Source organism: Anabrus simplex, chromosome 5 (genome assembly GCF_040414725.1).
Source record: "Anabrus simplex isolate iqAnaSimp1 chromosome 5, ASM4041472v1, whole genome shotgun sequence".
Classification (NCBI taxonomy): Eukaryota; Metazoa; Arthropoda; class Insecta; order Orthoptera; family Tettigoniidae; genus Anabrus; species Anabrus simplex.
Window position 1 is genome coordinate 348,930,972 of NC_090269.1, and position 23,005 is coordinate 348,953,976.

At 39.9% G+C, this 23,005-nt stretch overlaps 1 protein-coding gene across 1 annotated transcript in view; it reads left to right on the plus strand.

The window, feature by feature from the left end:
- Hdc (histidine decarboxylase) overlaps positions 1 to 23,005 on the plus strand; it is a 110,754-nt gene that overhangs the window by 12,826 nt on the left and 74,923 nt on the right. The window contains exons 3-4 of the mRNA XM_067148166.2: positions 11,108 to 11,221; positions 16,357 to 16,479. Coding sequence (XP_067004267.2) covers positions 11,108 to 11,221; positions 16,357 to 16,479 — 237 coding nt within the window. The remainder of the gene's footprint in view (positions 1 to 11,107; positions 11,222 to 16,356; positions 16,480 to 23,005) is intronic.

The following is a 23,005-nucleotide window of genomic DNA, read 5'->3' on the forward strand; positions in this document are numbered from 1 at the left end:
TGAGAGAGTGAGGCCAAAAGTTAGTTGGTCGCTCACTCAGTTGAAGACACGGACGCAAGGGCTTACCATGAAGTCAGAGAGGGCAACCCTGGACCTGCCAAGAGGTAATACCATATTGACTTACAAAGAAGTCAGATGATATGGAGAAGAAGCAGTCACAAGGATGTATCACCAAGTTAGGCGTGACACATCTACAGTAAACACCAGATCAATGGATTACGTCGTAATTACACTAAAAGTGTTGAAGGTACAGTCAAGTGAATCAGTGAGGGAAATATTTCGTATAAATTGTTAAATGTCCGGTCAAGAAGAATTCAAATTCATGCCTAGTTTCTTTCAGTTGCAATGTCATAATTTCATATTCTCATCTGTTTTATCGCAACAAGACTCACTATTTTTTTGATATATTATTTAAAGGATATATATTGTTCTATCAAACGAATTCATAGTTTCATTTCATTGACAGTAAAATATCTTAACCTCAAAATTAATGGGGAAACCGAACGCCAATCTCCTTTTCCCAGAACTTATATGGTATGTTGTCAAAAGTAAGCTTATTACCCCACACCCTAGAGATAGTCAAGAGTCTCATTCTATTATTGCTGTACTGAGTGACAGCTGGCGCCCTTCAAATAACGTATGTGTAAGTAAGCAGGTAACAAGTAAGTGTGAGTACAAGGTCCAACAAGTGTGTATTTGATTTAATGAATGTTAATTTTCATAATTTCCATTTTAAATGCAGATATTCAGATTTTTCAATATAAATCCAGATTTATATATAATGTTTGTAAAATTAGTCAGCAATTCAGGAACATGTTTACACTTGAAAGCCAGGTCTGCTGGAGGAAGAGCAATATTGAACCTCAGGAAAATATACTACGATCAGGCAGAAAATTTATGAAGATACTTCGATTCAAAGGAAGATCAAAATATATTCGCAGCTGTCTGTTATGCTGATGATAAGTTTACTCCACTCAATTGTAAAAGCATGTCAAAGCAAAGCAAAGTCATCTCCGTACAGGCCATGAAAGCCCCTGGATGGGTGGAAGGTAAAGGCTTCCACCATCCGCAACCTCGGCACTTGGTGGGGTAAATGGGTCGGGGGATACAACTGGGATGATGACCAATACCTCGCACCAGGCGGCCTCACCTGGTATGCTGAACAGGGGCACTGCCTTCGTGAAGTACAGATCGTACTGTAGCAAGCGCGGGAAAGCAACCAGCTGATCGTTAGGGGGGAAGTTTAGCACGTGAGTTAGTTTAGTTACGTGTGAATTATTCGCTGTTTTATTGAATTTTTTAATGTTGGCCACATATTTACTCAGATATATATCAGACTGGGTCGTTATCGACTGCATTATTAAGTGAAAAGTACTCAATTAGTGAAAAAAACTTAGTGTGAGCGTATATTCATCGGAATCGTTTGCTTCAAGATCCACGTGACGTGTCACTTGAGTCAAATGTGAGACAAGACATGTTGTCCACATATACGTTATAATTTTCGAGGCGGCTTCTGATGTCACCTATACATATCAATAGTAAAATGTCTAGAACAAACTGATTTTTGTCTACCCTAACGAGCGAATTGGCCGTGCGGTTACGGTCGTGTAGCTGTGAGCTTGTATTCGGGAGATTGTTGCGTTCACCTGTCAGGAGACGGACTGTTGTCAAGTTCTCCCCAGCTCTACTGCTGTGGTAGAACGGTCCTTGCCATACGGCAAGGAGTACATTCCAACCTTCTGCATTTGAGGAAGTGTATAGGTGTTGTTGCAGCTAACTGTGCACAAGTCGTGTGGCAGAGATCACGGGAGGCCTAACTGTTGCCAGATACATTTCCCTCAGTTCTCAAACTTCTGATGCGAGGTCAGCGTGCTTTTCAATCATCCGAACATAGGCTTGATGGATATTGTGATCTGAAGGGACTGGCAAATCCAGCAGATAAGTCTTCCTGAGATGTTTGTTGATATGGGCACTATCCGGCCTGTTTGATCTATGGTCCTGTCTGTCTACAGAGACCGGTAAAATGAAGAGGCCTATAGCTTTTAGTGCCGGGAGTGTCCGAGGACAAATTCGGCTCGCCAGGTGCAGGTCTTTCGATTTGACACTCGTAGGCGATCTGCGGATCGTGATGAGGATGAAATGATGATGAAGACAACACATTACCAGCCCCTATGCCAGAGAAATTAACCAAGGATGGTTAAAATTCCCGACATTGCCGGGAATCGAACCCGGGACCCCTGTGACTAAAGGGCAGCACGCTAAATACTTAGCCATGGAGCCGGACACAAGGATCGGTGCCGGTACAGCTTGAGCCTTTCGTTTTCGAGCATATCGGGTGGATCTGTATTCATAAGATGGAATTTTCTCATACGTAAGTTCCAACTTGATTCCTAGCTTATGGTGCGCAAATTTCGCTACCTCACCATGCCGATAAGTATATATTTTATCTGTCATAGCCTTACATGCTCCAACAATAATGTACTGTATGCTCCACCGTCTCAGCTGTTTCCCCGCATCCCCTGCAGCTGTCGTTCATTTCTTCCGTTAAGACATACTTACGGCAGTTACGAGTGCTTATGATTCCATCCTGGGTTGCTATCAAGAACCCCTCTGTTTTTCCGTGGAGGTAACCATGTTTCAGCCAGAGAGTGGATTTCCGTCTGTCAAAGGATGGTAGGCTCAGATGGTGAGGGTAAGAACCGCGGAGTTCTTTCTGCTTCCAGGCACAGTGTACTTGTTTTGCTTTGGCGAAATTTGGAGGAATTGACATGCTTTTATAGGGGCTGCCTGGCCGAGGCGGTAAAGGCGTGCTCGGTCACCCGGAAGGACGTGGGTTCGATTTCCCTTCAGGAAATCTTAAAATTTAAGAAATGAGATTTCCACTTCCGGAGGTGCATATGGCCCTGAGGTTCACTCAGCCTACACCAAAAATGAGTACCAGGTTAATTCCTATGAGCAAAGGTGGCCGGGCGTAGAGCTAACCACTCTACCCCACCAAGTGCCGAGGTTGCGGATGGGGGAAGCCTTTACCTTCCACCCCTCCAGGGGCGTTCATGCTCAGTTGACCTCCCGAGGATGAGTGGACCCCGTTTCAGCCCTCGTACACTTTTCAAATTTCGTGGCAGAGCCGAGAATCGAACCCGGGCTCCGGGGGTGGCAGCTAATCACACTAACCACTATACCACAGAGGCGGACTGCAAAAATTCTATTGATTCTAACCATTGATGTTTATAACCTACAGGGACGAGCTTCAATTTGATGTAGTCTGTTTGATAACAGATAACCACAGCATGAATTTAAGTCACTATTTCTTCTGTAACTTATACATTTATCACTTAAGTAATTCTTTCATAGAGGTACAGTTTTATATTAATATCACTGTAATTGGTAAGGCTTTTCTTAAGACAAGCACCAATTCTTGTAAAATACACTTGGATCAAAGTTACTCAACACTTTGAAGTACGTAGACATGACGGAATATCGCCATATCAGTCATCACTAGAGCCCGGAATTTTATGCATTAATAGGTTAGAATGCAAACTTACTGAAGCGAGAAGAAAGTATAGTCTACCTACACAACGATTATGCTAGGGGGTTTACATAAACATTAGGGGTACAGCCCATCAGAACCCCTGTAATTTATGTTACTCTTTCTACATTATGGAGGAGCGGGTGGCCGACATTTCCTACTAACCAAATTAGTTTGCAATTTAACCTATTACCGCATGAAAATCCGGGCTTTAATTATCACTCATCATCTACCTAAATTAATTTTAATTTATTCATCGAGGAATACGAGCAGGTTCACTAATTAGAACTAGGAAACCAGTCTTCCTTAACATCAGACTTATGCTCAAAATCATTTGTGCACCCTTCTGTTTTGTCATCGATTTCAAAATAGTCACGATGTATATAGTATTCCTAATACACTTCTCTCTTCATGTTTTACTCCTTAGAAAACTTAAGAATAGTTGAATGAGAGGCATTGCCATAGTTCTATTGAAATCCGGTTTACAACACGATCAAAACAAACACATTCTCACATTACTGTATATAATTACAGATCCTAAGGGTCTACTGATTCATATAAATACACTCATACACTTATATTCTACAAAGAAACTAATATTTATCGTCAACTGTCATGAAATTATACCGACTGCATGCGGGAACAACAAACCCCGACATGCCCGGCTACTCAATTCGCTGTCTTGGAAGATTGAGAGTAGCATTAAGGTCTGAGGATTTGAGTTCAGTCTTGCCGAAAACTGAAGCTATCAGCTAAGGAAAGATAAGGCCACGAAGGATCTGAAAATGAAATAATCCCTAGGATTCGTAAAACCTAATACCGTCGGGGTCGAAAGAGAACAAGCGCTGACCAAGGGAGGTCGGATAGGATAGATGAAAATTGATGGAAGGAATTCAAGGACTCAGCTAAGGGCCCCTTTGTCACAAATCCTCGCTCCCAAGTTCAGAGCCCCTGGTGCGGCACTCTAATTCCTCTAGAAGGAAGATTCAAATGGCTGTCCTTGTCGAGCAAAGAGACAATTCACCACTCTACATGGAAAGCGTTGATTTGGTGGTAATCGAAAGTATGAACTGTTCAAAAGGCCCATGTACCGTTATGTCTTGTAAAGAACGTATGCTTACTTTTCATTCCCTGTGTTTGGCGATCTGTGAACGGGGAGTGGCATATTTCTGAAAGTGCGCCTTACTTAGAGCTCAAACACGCGATTATTACTGTGACTGTGATTAATTACACCAGTGTTTTACACATCTGTCTATGAAAATTGTCCACTGTAGTCTATAAAATCAAATCATTGAATACAATTTTATCCTTATAACGTTTTATGGCTCTCCGTGCTTTTTCAAAGTCAGGACTTTAAAATTCTAGACCTGTTATCGGAATTTATATTGTTTGTTAATTACGAGGTAAGATTCTTTCTAAGCCACGTCATCAAGTAGGTTTTAACGTAATTTCTCCACTTCTTTGCCCAGGTTCTATTGCTCTCTCATGAGCGATTTAAATTCTGCTTAGAGAGTATGGGGAGTAGATTAGCGCAGTAGCTTCGGCGTTCTATCTGAATGACCGAGTTTTAAATTCCAGCCTTGAATTTTCAGTTTTAAAATAACGTAGCATCGTCAGGATAGACATCTAAAATCCAAAATGAGCCAGGTTGGCTCCAGTGACACTAGAAATAGGGTAAGCAGGAAAACAGTCATTTGTGCAACTCGAGTCTAAAATGGAGCTTACCTACATGAGTGCAAGAAACTCCACGACTTAGAAATTGCAAACACAGTTTTTTCTAGTACCATAACAAAAAATCAATTTTAGGGAAATAAACATATTCAAAAGAAGTCAGGTTCATTGTAATTGTTGGGATTTTTTGTATACGCTGTTACAGAAAGTATATTTATCATAATTGCGTGTCATGTGAATCGAACGGAGAAGGCTTTGGGCCGGGATGAGTGGCTCAGACAGTTGAGGTGCTGGCCTTCTGACTCCAACTTGGCAGGTTTAATCCTGGCTCAGTCCGGTGGTATTTGAGAGTGCTCAAATACGTCAATCTCGTGTCGGTAGATTTACTGGTACGTAAAAGAACTACTGTGGGACTAAATTTCGGCACCTCGGCGTCTCCGAAAACCGTAAAAGTAGTTAGTGGGACGTAAAGCGAATAACTTTTTGTTTTGCTAGTTGTTTTACGTCGCACCGACTCAGATAGGTCTTATGGCGACGATGGGACAGGGAAGGGCTAGGAAGTGGAAGGAAGCGGCCGTGGCCTTAATTAAGGTACAGCCCCAGCATTTGCCTGGTGTGAAAATGGGAAACCACGGAAAACCATTTTCAGGGCTGCCGACAGTGGGGTTCGAACCTACTATCTCCCAAATACTGGATACTGGCCGCACTTAAGCGACTGCAGCTATCGAGCTCGGTAACTTTGTTATTATTATTATTATTATTATTATTATTATTATTATTAGGAGGAGGAGGAGGCTGATTTATACGAGGCCTTGAATCGTCTAAACTAGCGGAACAGAAATATTATAATATATTATATCGATGGCGGTCTTGCGGTCTGCGGGTACCAAGCTTGCCTCTTACCAAGATGCCTCAGGTTCTATTTCCGGTCAGGTCAGGGACTTTTACCTAAATCTGAGGACTAATTCGATTCCTACTTAGTCTACAGGAGAATGCCTGAGGATCTATTTGACGGTGAGAAAGCGAGCCCGGTCTTCAAAGCCAAGAATAACAGTCGAGATGATTAGTCGCGCTGACCACGGGCAACCTCATAATCCACAGGTCTTGGGGCTGAGTAACGGTCGCATGGTAGGCCAAAGCCCATCAGGGTCGTAGCACCATGGGCAGAAACATACACCGAATTGTACATTCTGTCTTTAATACAAGGGCTTCTTAAAAATAACGTGGATATGAATTCTTTCTTTCTTTCCTTCTTTCTGTTTTTGCTGCTTGTTTAATGTCATAGAAGGTTTTTGGCGACGGAAGGATGTGAAAGTGCTTCGGTTTGGAAGGTAATGACCGTGGCCATCATTAAGGTACACAGTGTAAACAAAAATGGGAAGCCACGCAAAATAATATTCAGGGCTGCTGACAGGAGGATTAAAACCCTCCATCTCCCGAATGCAAGCTCACAGCTGCGCGTCCCTAACCGCACGGCCAACTCGCTGGGTGGGAGAAGGTTATGCTCAGAATATAGTACATTTATTAAAATATATTCATGTTTTTTTTTTAATTCTCAATTTATAATCTTCTTTTATTATTTCAACAGGAACTTATCACTACCTTCTTGATGTAGATACATTGTGGGGGCAGTGTTGTAAAAAAGTAGGCCATAAAGAGTGCAAGAATAGGCCTATAATTTTATTTGACAGTATCCAAAAAGACCTTTTCCAATTGCAAAATTGGATTTGTTGTGGTAATAGATAAAGTTTTTACAAGAGTTCTAGAAGATAAGTCCAGCCTCGTTAAGTACAACTACGAAGAAGAGATGTTGGTCCTAATGACACTTCTGGGTATCTTAGAAATGATATTCCGTAATTTCCTACTTCACTTTAAATAGAATACCTAAGTGGTACCTATTAAATATGAAATGGTTATATTCCCTTCCAATATCAACCAAAATTATACACGTATATGCATGCATTGGTCGGTTTTCGAACCGCGGTCCCCTTCGTAAGAAGCTAGTGATAATGGCTCTTAGGTCTGATATCCCCCCTCCCCCTCAATTCATGTGTCTCTCAGCTGGAGAGACTTCATCAAGATATAGCAAAAGTCAGGACATACGAGGAGAAATGGCCAGGGAGCAATTGACTTAACAGAAGCTTTCAGTGGAGTTGAAAGCTAATAGCTAAATTAAAGAGGATAGAACTGGCCAGTGGTGGGGACTTGTTCTTAAAGGATGTTTTGCAGGAAACCTGAGTATCTAATTGGTGACGACCAAATCAAAATACTAAAATCAATATAACTCAACTTATGAACAGCTTTCCAATATAAGTGATTATTTTGTACTTGAACCCTCTACTTTCCCAGTGCCCGCTTTAGCCATGCTATCAAACACGAAGTTGAATGGTTCAATTTCCAGAAATCAAACTTTTGGCATCATTGTTAAGTAAACGTTCTGCATTTTTGTCGCAATTCCTCTAGGTATCTTTCTCAAACGTATCCAGACAGACTGCGACTGGAACTAGTTTAGGTTTCTTGACATGCGGTATGCGGTAAAAGCAAACGATATTGAATTATTACTCATATGTTGCCCACTTTTCCCTAGTAACGAAGTATTAATTAAAAGGGTTGGTTTTTCCCTCGGACTCAGCGAGGGAACCCACCTCTACCGCCTCAAGGGCAGTGTCCTGGAGTGTGAGACATTGGGTCGGAGGATACAACTGGGGAGAATGACCAGTACCTCACCCAGGCTGCCTCACCTGCTATGGTGAACACAGGCCTTGCGGGGGATGGGAAGATTGGAAGGGAGAGACAAGGAAGAGGGAAGGAAGCGGCCGTGGCTTAAGTTAGGTACCATCCCTGCATTTGCCTGGAGGAGAAGTGGGAAACTACGGAAAACCACTTCCAGGATGGCAGAGGTGGGAATCGAACCCACCTCTACTTAGTTGACCTCCCGAGGCTGAGTGGACCCCGTTCCAGCCCTCGTAGCACTTTTCAAATTTCGTAGCAAAGCCGGGAATCGAACCCGGGCCTCCGGGGGTAGCCGCTAATTACACTAACCAATACACCACAGAGGCGGACTCTTGAAAACTTAACTTATAAAAATAAAACATTGTTTTAATAGACGAACCCGTTTGTACACCTGCATATGCAATTGATTCAAATAGTGTTTTACCATGAAACAAACCCCAATAATAATAATAATAATAATAATAATAATAATAATAATAATAATAATAATAATAATAATAATAATAATAATAATAATAATAATTTTTTTTTAAATTTCGTGTGGCTATTTCTAGCCGAGTGCAGCCCTTGTAAGGCAGACCCTCTGATAAGGGTGGGCGGCATCTGCCATGTGTAGGTAACTGCGTGTTATTGTGGTGGAGGATAGTGTTATGTGTGGTGTGTGAGTTGCAGGGATGTTGAGGACAGCACAATCACCCAGCCCCCGGGCCATTGGAATTAACCAATGAAGGTTAAAATCCCCGACCCGGCCGGGAATCGAACCCGGGACCCTCTGAACCGAAGGCCAGTACGCTGACCATTCAGCCAACGAGTCGGACATAATAATAATAATAATAATAATAATAATAATAATAATAATAATCATCATAATAATAATAATTTTGTATGGCTATTGCTAGCGGTGCAGTCCTTGTAAAGCAGACCCTCTGACAAGGGTGTGAGTGCGTGTCATGTAAGGGGAACAGCGTCACGCTCTTTGGCTGAGCCCTCAGCGTAGTCGTTTTCAGTTTAGAGGGCCCCGGATTCGATTCTTGGCCGGATCGGAGATTTTAACCTTAAATGGTTATTTCCCCTGGCTTGGAGACTGGCTGTTTGTACTGTCTCCGGCATTCCTGAAAATCTCAAACCACACACAAAACTATCCTCCAATATAAAATCATTCAGTTTCCTGCACGCGGCAGATGCCACCCACCCTCGTTGGAGGTTTTGCCTTACAAGGGCCACACCAGGCGAGCCAAACATGTACTCGGACACACCCGACACTAAAAGCCATATGATTAATAATGAAATAAATAAATGTGTAGAAGAAAGAAGAAAAGACATGGAGCTAGTTCGCATCAATCCAAAAGAAATCTTTAATAGAGATATGTTTCGAGCTAAAATTGATAAATTCCACGGGTTCCGGGAAAAAACAAAATGAAAAGTCCAAGCACATGTGGTCAGAGGCGAGGAAGAAGAACCACAGCGAAATGAAGACAAAGTTCTGGGAGAAAAAAAAAAGGACCAACCAACTAGTCAATTTTTTACCGTGGTCCAAAGTAGACCAGAATCGATGACAGAAGAATATAAATAAATAAATAAATAAATAAATAAATAAATAAATAAATAAATAAATAAATAAATAAATAAATAAATAAATAAATAAATAAATAAATAAGTGGGAATCTGCGTGTTTTAATGGTGGTTGGTAGTGTAGTGTGTGGTGAATAAATGAAGAGAAGAGAATTAAGATGAACGCTAACACCCAACCCCTGAGCCAGATGAATTAATCATACATTGTTGCTAAAAGCACCGTCCTTGGCAGGAAATCGAAACCGAGACCAGGGACATTGTGGTCACTACCAAACATAGTCACCTAGTTACGTTCTTATCACTGTTTGTTGTCGTCATTTTCGTTCTTCAACTGCAGATGTAGGAATAAAGTATTCGTCTGACGGACACTCACTTATTCTTATTCCTGGCCTTATCCCAACTACTTGAAGTAAGCCCAAATGTGCACTAAGTACAGTAATACGGACGAATGCATTTACTATTGCGTGTTCTCTTTCTTTCTTTTCTCTGGTGGTTGATAGTGAAATGTGTTATATGTAAATTAGCATGTGACTTAGGAAGAATATATACACACAGTTTCCGAGCTAGAGAATTAACCATACACGGTGAAAGTCCCCTTATCTGTCAGAAATCGAACCCGGGGCTCTCTGATTCGAACGCAGCTACGTTGACCATTCAGTCAATGTGCCAGACCGTCACAAATACTTGTATATTTAATACATTATGTGGAACAACCACACTAAAAGCACGTAATAAGACGCAATGCCAAACGTATTATGGCACATTAAGGGTTAACCACGTAGATCTCATGGGAGCCTGTGTTTCAACATGGCATAGATTAGTGATTTATAAACTGTGCTCCATGGACATATTAAAAGGGTAAAGAAATTTTAAAAATTACCAATTTAAAGACGAATTTAACGTTTTATTAGATAAATCTAAAATCATCCTTTTGCAAACCAAGTACAGTATTCATGTAAATCAGGATTTTGTGCTCAGATAATTACTAAAACAAAAATACAAGATCCTGTCTTGATTTAAAGCCAGATAATTTTTGCAGTTTTCAGCTGTCCCAAATTCAACCTGCTATAATAAAAACAGTTATCCTTCTCATAGTTTCTTCATGATCGCAAATGGTATAATTATTTTTGTAGTTTTAAACAGTGTTTTGAGTACCGAGCATATGACGATGATTTGTGGATTTACGATACTTGTTTTTACTTCTTCTGAAGTTGTCTTATTTTTAAAAAGCTTTTTCGTGAAATATGAGTAGAGAATAGACATTTAAATGAAATAAATCGTGTTGTAAAATCTAAATATATACATTCCATTATCAAATAGCATGGTCATTAAGTGATAGGTGAAAATTGGTGCTCCGAGATGAATTTTTCTCATGAAAAGTGATCCATGACCTATAAAGCTCAAGAACTACTGGCTTAGACATATGTATGTGACAATCTGAAGTATAAGTAATTCCTTAAATGATCTATAAAATATTCGTTAGTGATAGAAATGATTCCGACTTTCACTTACTTAAAATTGCATTCTTTTACAGGAAAGTCTTAACTTCAGTTGACAGCACAATTATTTTTAGTTCACTAACTTTACATTCTGCTTCTTCAGGTGACCCACTGGCAGAGCCCTTACATGCACGCGTATTTTCCGGCCCTGAACTCTTTTCCTTCACTTCTTGGAGATATGTTAGCTGACGCTATCAACTGTCTAGGATTCACGTGGGTGAGTACTTGAATCCACCATACCTCTTAATAAACGTTTACATTTTAGCTTTATTGGGTTCTCCTTAATGGAGTATATCATTATATTGCTATTTAGGTGTAACTTTACAAATCTTGTAAATAAGTTATGAGGTTAAGTGATTCAATGAAATTGTTAGTTATTAATAATAAAATGACCAGAATTTCTGCGTCATGGAAAATGCCGAAAATGCCGTTTATTCTCACAACAATAATTTCCTTTCAGCAATTTATTTTTAAGTATGGCTGCTACGAGACGAAGTAGACCGTACAGTCAGCGACTCATGTTCGGCAGCGGTTAACCCATCTCTATTGAGGGACCCACGGCTTTAGGTTGAGGAGCTCCTTTATTATAGTTGGGTGCTGCTTTCCCGATTGGAGGAAATGCCACTGAAATTCAGCAGGCAGTGAAGTCACATATTTGGACATTTATACAGGGTGTATCAGAACTATACCGACGAAAGAATTAGGGATGCTCTTCGTGTTACGTTAAGAAAGATGGTGAAATCGGATTGGCCGAAAAAGTTTCTCTTCACGAACTTGCTGTATTTGCTATACCAGAGAGCCAGGTGATGTCTGTTGATATGCGTCAGGTGAGGGAAGGGAAGGGAAGGGAAGGGAAGGGAAGGGAAGGGAAGGGAAGGGAAGGGAAGGGAAGGGAAGGGAAGGGAGGGGAAGTGGGAGGCAGAGGTAATGTTCGGTGCGAATGCACAAGTTTCTCGTTCGTTTCGCATAATCGCTTCCCAGCCCCCAGTAGGCAGTGTACAGTTTGTGCTGCACAAATTGACTACTATGCGATCCCCGTAGAAAGAGAAGATGAACTTGTACCACGAATGCAGGCAGCTTTACAGGTCGTTCGTGACACACCACACATCCTGAACAGAGTCTAATGGTTTCTATTACACCGTTGTGAACTGAGTATCGCGAAGTAGGAGGGGAGGGGGATATTGAACGTCTACTGTAATCAAACCACTGGGCGTATTGTTTCCTTTGTTCAGTATTTCATTCCATTGACAGTGTTGTGATGAAGGAATGCACAATCACCGGGTGGCAGTGTTGCTTTTTCGAGCATGTTAAATAATAAGTAACGTTACAGCGACCAATAGACGAGAGGAGAAACGATCTGGTGCATTCTTGACTGACAAGTGTGTCTTGTTTTCAATGTTTTATTGAAATGTGAGGGCAGTTACAGGTGTTTAATAAACGAACTATGAATATTGCCTGTAAGAGACAAAGACAGTCCTGTTCGAGTCGAACGAGGGAACTTGTGCATACGTGCGGAGCATTATCTCTGTCCTCATCATACACCCCACTTCCCGTCCCTTCCCTTCTCTTCCCTGAAGCATGGCGGCGGCTGGCTCTCTGGCATAGCAAATGCGGCAAGTTCCTCATTTTGAATCAAACGCCGGAAGTAACAAAATCACCTAATTTTCTCGAAAAGAAAAATTTTCTCCGCCAATCCGATTCCACAATCGTTCTTAAATAACACGAAGAGTATCTCTGCTTTTTGTCCGTGTCGTACTGATACACCATGTATAATGTCCGACTCGCTGGTTGAACGGTCAGCGTACTGGCCTTCGGTTCAGAGGGTCCCGAGTTCGATTCCCGGCCGGGTCGGGGATTTTAACCTTAATTGGTTAATTCCAATGGCACGGGGGCTGGGTGTATGTGTTGTCTTCATCATCATTTCACTCTCATCATGACGCGCAGGTTGCCTACGGGAGTCAAATTGAAAGACCTGCACTTGGCGAGCCGAACCCGTCCTGGGATATCCCGGCACTAAAAGCCATACGACATTTCATTACCATATATAATGCATTCCAAAATTCGTGAATTTTTAGTTACAAAGCGTTAAATATTTTGCTTATTTACAGTCACATTTTAATTTTCCTAGTGTTTTCTGATACCGGTAGATCTCGTCAAGGTGAGTCAAATAACACCTCTTTCGTTTTTGGGCAACATATACACGACAAGCTACAACACGTAGTATCTGACTTTCGACCACCACAGCGATACTGTTAATACGTCATGCGAATTACATCAGCTACCGCGGCCACATCTTGTTCGTTTAACTTTCTGCTTTAAAATAATATACAAATCCATTTTCGTATACATGTAATACTTTTTGGACTATAATCACTTTATGCATACTAAGCGAGTTGGCCGTGTAGTTAGGGCGCGCAGCTGTCAGCTTGCGTTCCGAAAATAGTGGATTCGAACCCCACTGTCGGCAGCCCTGAAGATTATTTTCCGTGGTTTCTCATTTTCATAAGGCTGTACCTTAATTAAGGCGACGGTCGCTTCCTTCCCACTCCTAGCCCTATCCCATACCATCGTCATCACAAGACCTATCTGTGTCGGCGCGACGTAAAGGAAGATGTAAAACATACAAAAAAAGAAATCTTGATTCGGTGGATGAAAAGCATCGCCTCTATTTACCGCCAGAGGCCCCGACCCTAATTTGAGTCACGTGATTCACGTGAAAAGAAATGTAATGGAAAGATAGATATCTTAAATGACAAGGTAAATGAAGGTCATCCACACACTTGGTAGCTTATTTATGTGTTTGCTTGAGAGCGAACATTTAAATTCTACATAATTTTAACCCATCTACCTTGTAGCGCAGGGCATCTCAAACGCCTAAAATCTCACGCATGCAAACTGAGGCGCAGAGGTCCTGTGCACAGTGCATCGGTCCCACTCGGATCGTCTCGGACCAACGCTCGTCTCTGGGCTGCTCGGCTAAGCTCGGCTCAACTCGGCTCGGATTTGGAGCGCTACGGAGCAAGTGAGGAAGAGGGAGACAGCGGAGCGAGCGAGACAGGCGTGGGGAAAGAGAGAGACATCACTATTGCTCCAATTCGAAGAGTGGGGTCTGCATTCTGGTCAACCAAGCGAAGTCGTCTTTTGCATCGTGCACAGCGCAATACACTGGGGCATGCACCCTGAGAGGCCCTGTTGTAGAGTAATACAGGAGGGGCAATTCTTTATTTTAACCGTGGTACAGATATGGTGTATATTCATGGGTTAGAAACAATGTCTGTAAAATTACCTTCAAATGAGAAGTATGCCAGTGTTAAATACTAACACTATTACTGCATCTCTTTATGCACTACTCCAGTGTTATATGTTGAACTAACATCGATTTCAAGTTGATTACGTTTTCACAAATACTCTGTAGAGATAGATTATTTTCCTGGACACTTGAATTTTTTATAAAGTACCGCTTTTCTGATCTCGGCATTCTTCACTGTACCCAGCACAGATTAAAATCGGCTACAAGAATCAGATATTATTTATTTCGATAAAAAATTATTGAAGTTTATGTGAAGTAGCACAATGATGAATACTGAAAATGAAAAACTACAACCTGGTTTCTAGTCATTGACCGGGTCAGGGATGGAATGAATGAACCAGATATAGGCCATTATTACAATGGGGTCGCCACTATGCTATGGAATGATAATAATTTCGTGTGGCTATTTCTAGCCGGGTGCAGCCCTTGTAAGGCAGACCCTCCGATGAGGGTGGGCGGCATCTGCCATGTGTAGGTAACTGCGTGTTATTGTGGTGGAGGATAGTGTTATGTGTGGTGTATGAGTTGCAGGTATGTTGGGGATAGCACAAACACCCAGCCCCCGAGCCACTGGAATTAACCAATGAAGGTTAAAATCCCCGACCCGGCCGGGAATCGAACCCGGGACCCTCTGAACCGAAGGCCAGTACGCTGACCGTTCAGCCAACGAGTCGGACTATGGAATGATAATGGAGAGTGTTGCTGGAATGAATGATGACAGGGAAAACCGGAGTACCCGGAGAAAAACCTGCCCCGCCTCCGCTTTGTCCAGCACAAATCTCACATGGAGGGACCGGGATTTAAACCACGGCATCCAGCGGTGAGAGGCCGACGAGCTGCCGTCTGACCCACGGAGGCTCCCAATGATGAATACTATGATTAATTATTTACTCACCGATCTAGCTGGCAGCGCTGTACGGGCCGTGTATCTATAAGCTTTCATTCGAGTGATTATGAATTCGAACAACACCATGGTACGTGGTTTCCTTTTCCGCACCAGGTAAATACTGTGGTTGTACCTTAAATTAAGAATACGGCCAGTTCCTTCCCAGTCATAGCCCTGTCCTATCCCGTCGTCTCCGTAAACCTATGTGAATCAATGCGTTAAAAAAAACAACAACAACATTGACATAATCTATTTCAGTCACTTCTTGAAACCGGAGGAGAGGAAATATACGCCTAAAACATTGACGGCATCACTACTTCGAAACGTAAACATTCCTGAGTATTCCTCTCAGTAAAGAGGGTATGATTTAGTTGTTGTTTAGCTCATCAGACGACAGACTGGTTCGATGGAGCGCACCATGTCACCCTATCCTTTTCATTTCTACGTAACTACTACATCCTTCGTCTACTCTAAACTGTTTGTCGTATTCATACCTTGGTCTACCCCTGCCATTTTACTGCCTACACTTACCTCCAAAACTAACTGAACACGTTCTGTGTGTTTTAAAATATGGCCTATCATCCCATCTCTTCTTGTGGCCAAGTTTCGCCAAATCGTTCCCCTCTCGCCAATTCGATTCAGTATCTCTTCATTCGTGATTCGATCTACACATCTCACCTTCAGCATTCTTCTGTAACACCACATTTCAAAAGTTTATATTCTCTTTATTTCTGAACTAGTTATCGTTCATTTTTCACTTCCATACAGTGCCACGTTCCAGACGAAAGTCTTCAAAAATATCCTTCTAATTCCAATTCATCGTTCGAAAATTTCTTTCTTGCTTGTGCTAGTCTGCATTTAAAGTCCTTACTTCTGACATTATTAGTTATTCTGCCACCCAAGTGACAATATTAATCTATTTCCTTTAAGATCTAATTTCCGAATCACATGATTTCATTGAAGTGCATTCTCTTACATTTGTTTCGGATTTATTGGATGTTTATGATGCAGAACATAGTCTATTTCTTCACCTGCACATAGAGAGGAAGTACTACATTGTCTGAGAGGGAAACAGGTCCTCAGTGTTCTAGACGTCGTTTTCAGTTTTCTTGATATGAACACTGAAGAGTAAGGGCTATTTCTTACCTCGTTGCAGGCTTCAAGTCCAGCATGCACGGAGCTGGAGACCGTAGTGATGAACTGGCTGGGGAAGATGATTGGCCTCCCGGACGAGTTTCTGCACACAAGACCTGACAGTCAAGGTGGAGGCGTCATTCAGGTACAATAATAATGTTATTGGCTTTACGTCCCTCTGGTTATTGTTACTGTTTTCAGAGACGCCGAGGTGCCCAAATTTAGTCCCGCAGAAGTTCTTTTTACGTGCCATTAAATATACCGACACGATCATTCAGGTACAAAAACTAGATTATATAACTCTCGTTTACAGTTCTAACGAGTAGTGTTTATCGGAATTCTCATCTTTAAAACCAAGTATCTTGCTGCGATATGTGAAGCCCTTCGGCAATGATTTAAAAATATCTAAGAAATGTCACCTGAATTGAACATTTACATGAAAATCTTTTCTGTAAATTTTGAGTAGGCTACAGTCAAATTTAAAAGATAACTAATAAGAAATTAGTGTAACACAATTTTGAAAGACACCCCCCTCCATGGCACTACAGCCCTTGAAGGGCCTTGGCTACCTACTGAGCCGAGCTAGGGAAAAAGTTTCTTGCCATGAGTGGGCGACTGCCTTTTCCTGAATCGAACGCTTAGTCCCGCGGCGTCTTTCTCCTTTCGAGCTCTACGAGTGGGTAACAATTTTTTTCTTGCACCGTTCTTATGGGTGACTGACTATTTATCTAGAGCCGTGCTACAGTGCCTATCTCACCTTTCGGTCCTCCTCGGCAATCAAGAAAATTCAATGTTCGAACAATATCTCAGGGAATAAGTTACATCAGCATTTTTTTACCGTGAATCCGACTGGGATTACCCTCTCTACCTTTCATTATATACGAACATCGATTGGAATATTTGGTCATGAAGACTCGGTTTCAAACTCAATTAATTACCATCATCAGGTAAGATATTACCTTAAATTAATCTTATAATCTATAAATAATATAAAATCACTTAAATTCTAAATTATTAATATTTATTCAAAATTATATCATATTTTCAGATGAGCTAAATGTTTTCTAAATATTTTGTATGTACATTGGTATTTCATCCAAACAAAAAAAAATCTTGAAATCGTCCTTGAAGTCCATGATCATTAATCAAAATCTACCTCATTATTGCCTATGGTCTCATCCTACCAAATAACTCTTCTCCTAAAATTTTTCATGGATTAAGATTGTTTGATGAATTCATCCTGACTTATTATGAATTACAATCTATCTTCATATTCTCATTCTCTTATTGAAAAAATTATAATTGTATAGTTCTTTATATTGACATTTAGAAATTAATTAGATTAATGAATTAGCTTGAAATTGTGTAAATGACACAACAAGAGTAAAATAAAAGTGAAACTCTTTTATGAATAAAGTCAAATTCTCGTGAAATATAAGATTCTACTGTTCAGCTCCAGCAGAATGTCGAGTTCTGACATACATCCAGTTTCGGTTATTGATATTTTACAAAGTTTCAAACTTAAGAATCCGAGAATATTTTTTTTTAACTTTTGGTAAGTAAGCTTAATTATCTGTCTGGGCTCTTCAACTAACTTTATCTTTCAGAAAACACACGCAGAATAAGAAATGTTTCATGATTGTAGCTCGTAATAGCTACCTACGTTAATATATATATATATATAAACACACACACACACATATATATATATCATCATTCATGACTAGATGTGATCAGAATATTCCTATGAAACCTGTAAAATCTTCAAGATAGACTCAACACCTTTGCATTCAGGTTATAATATGTCGCACCGCTTAATAAATTCAATTATATGTTTGCAATAAGTCAAGGAATACCTTAGATGATAGTTCCTAAGCCATTAGTAGTGATTAGCTAACATTACGATGACACTAATTTCATACCTGCCGACACTAATCTAGTGTTTCAGCTTAAATCAACTTAAATATCAAATAGGATGTGGACATTTTCTTTGAGGTTGCCATAATAGCCTGAGTTGTAGGTTAATTTCCGATGACCATACTTCATTAACATCCTGTAAACCCATCTTCAATTTGCCAATACGTCACATATAGATTTTTCGAGGTTACGTCGCTTTAAGCATTAAATAAAACCTTAATTCTACACTACGTTACATACACTCTCATTAATTACTTATACGTGAGATTCTTTCCTCAAACGACCTTCCATTTATTATCATTCCCCAAACAAATATTCAAGGATATGTATTATTTATTATTCGCACTCCCTATCTCATATTTCCATCATATCCTTACATCACCGCATGCATAAACTTCATTTGATCTATTCAATGTAACGCTCGATTTGAATAATTCCATATCCCAATGAAATTACAATATTATGGATCGACAACATCTATTTCTGACAATATGCACTTGATTTGTCAAAATATATTTATAAATATAACCCATATTTACTCACGTTTGGCAGTAAGTTGGTATTAATGATGATCTTGGTAACCTACGATTCGATATACATTACCGGTATTTACTCACTCCAAGTACATTTGAACGACTTGATTATGGCATAACTCTTTGAAAATCGACTGACAAGACGTTATTATAGTGCTTCATTGGCGAATGCGACATTTCCTACAGATGGAAGTTTTTATCTGCTTTTGAAGATTACCAAACACCTTCATCTGAACAGCACTATCAATACGTTCGCGATGAAACTATCTTTATAAGTCATCTCTCGAAGATACATCGATCCATTCCTTACATCAACACAACCAACAAATTACTACATGATACTACACAAATATCTACTTTTAAAAAATACAGCTTTTAAACTTATCTTATTCTGCCTGTGTTTTGGGCTGGGACTGCTGTAATTTCGTCCTCTTATGTGGCGATCATCTCTGGTTTATATCCGCGGCATCTCCGAGTCTTGATCGCTGGACTTGTGTTGTCGGGCAAGGCCGGTTCGGTTTCCGTCTGTCGCCAATCCCATCTCCATTTAGCAGGCCATCACAGCGTTTTCACGTACATGCATGTAAAACATAGACAAATATAACATTAATTCCACCGTCTCCATAGTTATAAAGCCTTCTTATATTCTTTAGGTTCTTATGAGGAGAATATGATGACGTAAATTCAACTACTGCAGTTTTAACGACACGAATGGTGGCTCAAATACTGTCAGGTTAATGTTTAAATGCTTCAAGATATTATTTTCATAGAAATCTACTTCAATAAACTTTCATCGATCCTCAGTTCAACCCTGCTTTCCGTTCAGTCGTCTTCTTTATTTCATGCAGTGTAATTTGCCTATGACCCTATATCTTTACGAGAAATATAACATTTGGACTTCGTATTTTTGTTAATTCTTCCGATAATTTTAGTATCTTCTCTCTAAAATCTGCTATTTCTTTATAAGTAGCTTCTTGAAATCTTCTGTGTATATTCTTCCTTTTTACGATCTTCGAGTGTTCCTACTGTTGGTTTACAGTGAACTTTTCTTATATCACGGTTACCTGGATTCCGTTTGCCTGTATACTTTCCCTTATGTTAGCGGCCACATGGATTCCATTAGTCTGTATTTCATTACTTCGAACTTTCTGCCGCACGATTTACGGAACTTTACCGCTATTCTCGGCAAATGACGATTTCAATTCCCTGTTATTTTTTATAAAAATTTTATATTTAGGGCAATGAAATGGTACATTTTTCTCCCCTGCTATGGGTAAATAAATGTACTGCTTGCAGTATATTTATTTTCATTCCAATTTTCCATACAAATGGAACTTTTCATTGACCTATTTGTATTATTCTATCATTTTCTTAATTTTTAACATCATATTTTAGGCTCTATTCCTGATCTTGTTCATGGTACAACATGTTGACGGCATTATGTGTGTTTCTATATGCACCTGCATTCAATTTGGTGATTTAGCTCATCTTTCATACAATTTGTTTGATTCCCTAATCTATAATTGGCGTTTTTTTGTTCCGGGTATCCAACTCATATGCCTGGGCTTCCGGGTTTAGCTTTTGTTCATCCCTTTTTTTTCCTTTATACTCTTGTAATTCCAAGCTCTCGGCTCCTTCTAAGTCTCCGTTTATGTTCCGATCCTTGATTGTGTCTTCCCATTTCTTCTTCTCTTGGGTCTCTCTCCTCAGATCCTGAATGTATTGCCTATTTCTGTTTTCTCTTCCGTCATAATTGTTAATCTGTCTTCCTCGATACATAGGTCTCCTTCTATAATTGCCTCTATCTCCACTAATCCTGTATTGGTTATATGGTCGATGATATGGCACAAATCTTCCGTTTCCATCTTGCCTTCCGACCTCGTGACACTCCTGCCTGCACCTGCATCGGCTCTCTTCCCTCATCCTTTCCTCGTCTTCTTTCCGTTCTCTTCTTCTAGGATCCCTATAATTTTCTCTCCTTTCGGTAAACGATTTCTCCTTGTCGTTTTCCCGAGTCAATACATTTATTACTTCTTCATTGTTCGGGCTTCTATTTATTATATTCGTTGTATGACTAGATGTCATATCGAGTTGTCTGAGTATACTCTCCATTTCTATTGCCGACTCTACATTTGCAGCCGCAAGTAGCCTTTGGATCTCTGGAGGGAATTGTTTTTGTATAGTTTTTATCGCCTCCAGTTCACTAGGCGCTGAGTCCAGATCTTGAAATCTATGGAACTGGTATGAAAAATACTCGCTGTATCGAGTTTGTGCTGTTGATGAGTATCTCTTTGAATACAACTCTAATCTGAGATTCTGTTGAATCTCAGGATTCCAAAATCGTTTTAGAAAGGCTAATTTGACCTCTTCATAATGGTGAAAAGTATATTTGAAAGCCTGATACCAAAGGTTTGGGTTGGCGTCTAGGTGTTTCTCGACTACCCTGAGCTTTTTCTCATCTGGTATCCTGTTTTCTCGGAAATACTCCTCAATTTCCCGCAGAAATCTCTTTGGTGACATGGCTGCGGTATTGTTGAAATGTCTAGGTCGGCCATCGTAAGTTTTAATAATATTTATGATAGCTGGATGTCCATTGCCGTTAGTTCCTATTATAATGTCTTTATTGCTCTGGTCTGTTTCTCCAGATACAGTCGGTGTTCCCTCTCTCTTATTAATCTGCACTTCCACCATCCTCTGTTCATTCGGTTGTTTGGATATTACCGATTTTGTTATCTGGATTTCATTTTTAATATTTTGGATCTCCTTCCTCATCTGATCCAATCCTTACTCTGTCCTAATCATTCTTTCTTCGGTTTCATTCTTATTCTTTTCTATTTCTTCTTTTATGATACCAATTTTGTCTCCAATCTGGTCACGCGCTGTTATAAAGTTCACTTCCATTGTTTTGTTCGTCGTTTGTACAATTTCGTTTATTGTTTCTATCTTTCCTTCGTACTGATTCCATTTTTCTTGTGAATCTACTTTATTGACTCCATATTGTCAGTTAGTCTCTTGATCTCATCCTCTTTCAAGCTTTGAATATACTTCTTACTTTCTGTTAATTCGCCTCTGATTCTATTTACTTCTTCATAGATCTCCTTATTCTTATTTTCCATTGTTTCAATCATTTCGGTTCGAAGATTCGTTAATCCAGTTTTTATTTCGAAAACTTCTCTTCCGATTTTACCAATTTCTGTTTTCATCATCTCCTTCTGCCTCTCTTCCATTTTTCTTATCTCTTCCATCTGGTTTCGCTGCAGCTCTTCCTGTTTCTGTTGGTACTCTTCTTGAAATTTTCCAAATAATTCTTCCAACTGCTTCTTCTGTTTCTCCTCTTGCTTCTTAATCATTTCCTGCTGTCTCTCCTCTTGTTTTCTGATCATTTCTTCTTGTTTTTCTTGTTTTCTGCTCATCTCTTTCAATATTTCTATTATTCCTTTCTGCTCTTCTTTTGCCTTTTCTAAGTCCTCGGTTATCTTCTCTATCTCCTCATCCTTTTCCTGTAATCTCTCTTGCTGCTCCTTCTGATACTCCTCGAATTGTGAGCGAAGTTAATTTATATTGGACATTTTAATATTTGAACTATAAAGTTTCGCTAAAGTTCCAATTTCTCAATATATGTATAGATTATAATTACAATACTTATATCAATACTTCAATCCAATTTGGGATTGACGACCAGACATTCACCAATAAACCGACTATCCTATTGTCCCAGCCCTTCATAAAAATATTCTCGGTATTTCTTAAATTATTGTCTAATTAACTATATCTATCTTAATATTAAATCATACCATAATCTAAAATAATACTATTAATTATCTTAGCCTATCAATTATTCAAATTATTATTGCAACTTTAATTAATATTTTTATTATCTATTTCTTCTTTTGTTTCTATATGCATCTGCAGGACTTCTCTCTTGACTGTTGATTTGCCCTCCTTTTCTCACTCTTCTATACCGTAGTATTACATAATTTTTGTTCTTCTACTCTCCTTTTCCTCTCTTGACCTCCATCATAAGTGTCAAATTTTAGCTATCTTCGCATTCATCTCAGTTTCATTTCAAAATTATGTATCAAATTTTCTTATTTATTCTTTCTCTTGGTCATGTTATCCTCTTCCTACGACTTGCCTCACTGTTGGGCATCCTCCAATCTCTCAGTCCTGCTGTACTGTTAGGCATTGAATTTTTGTTGTCGTTACGCCCAACATTAATTT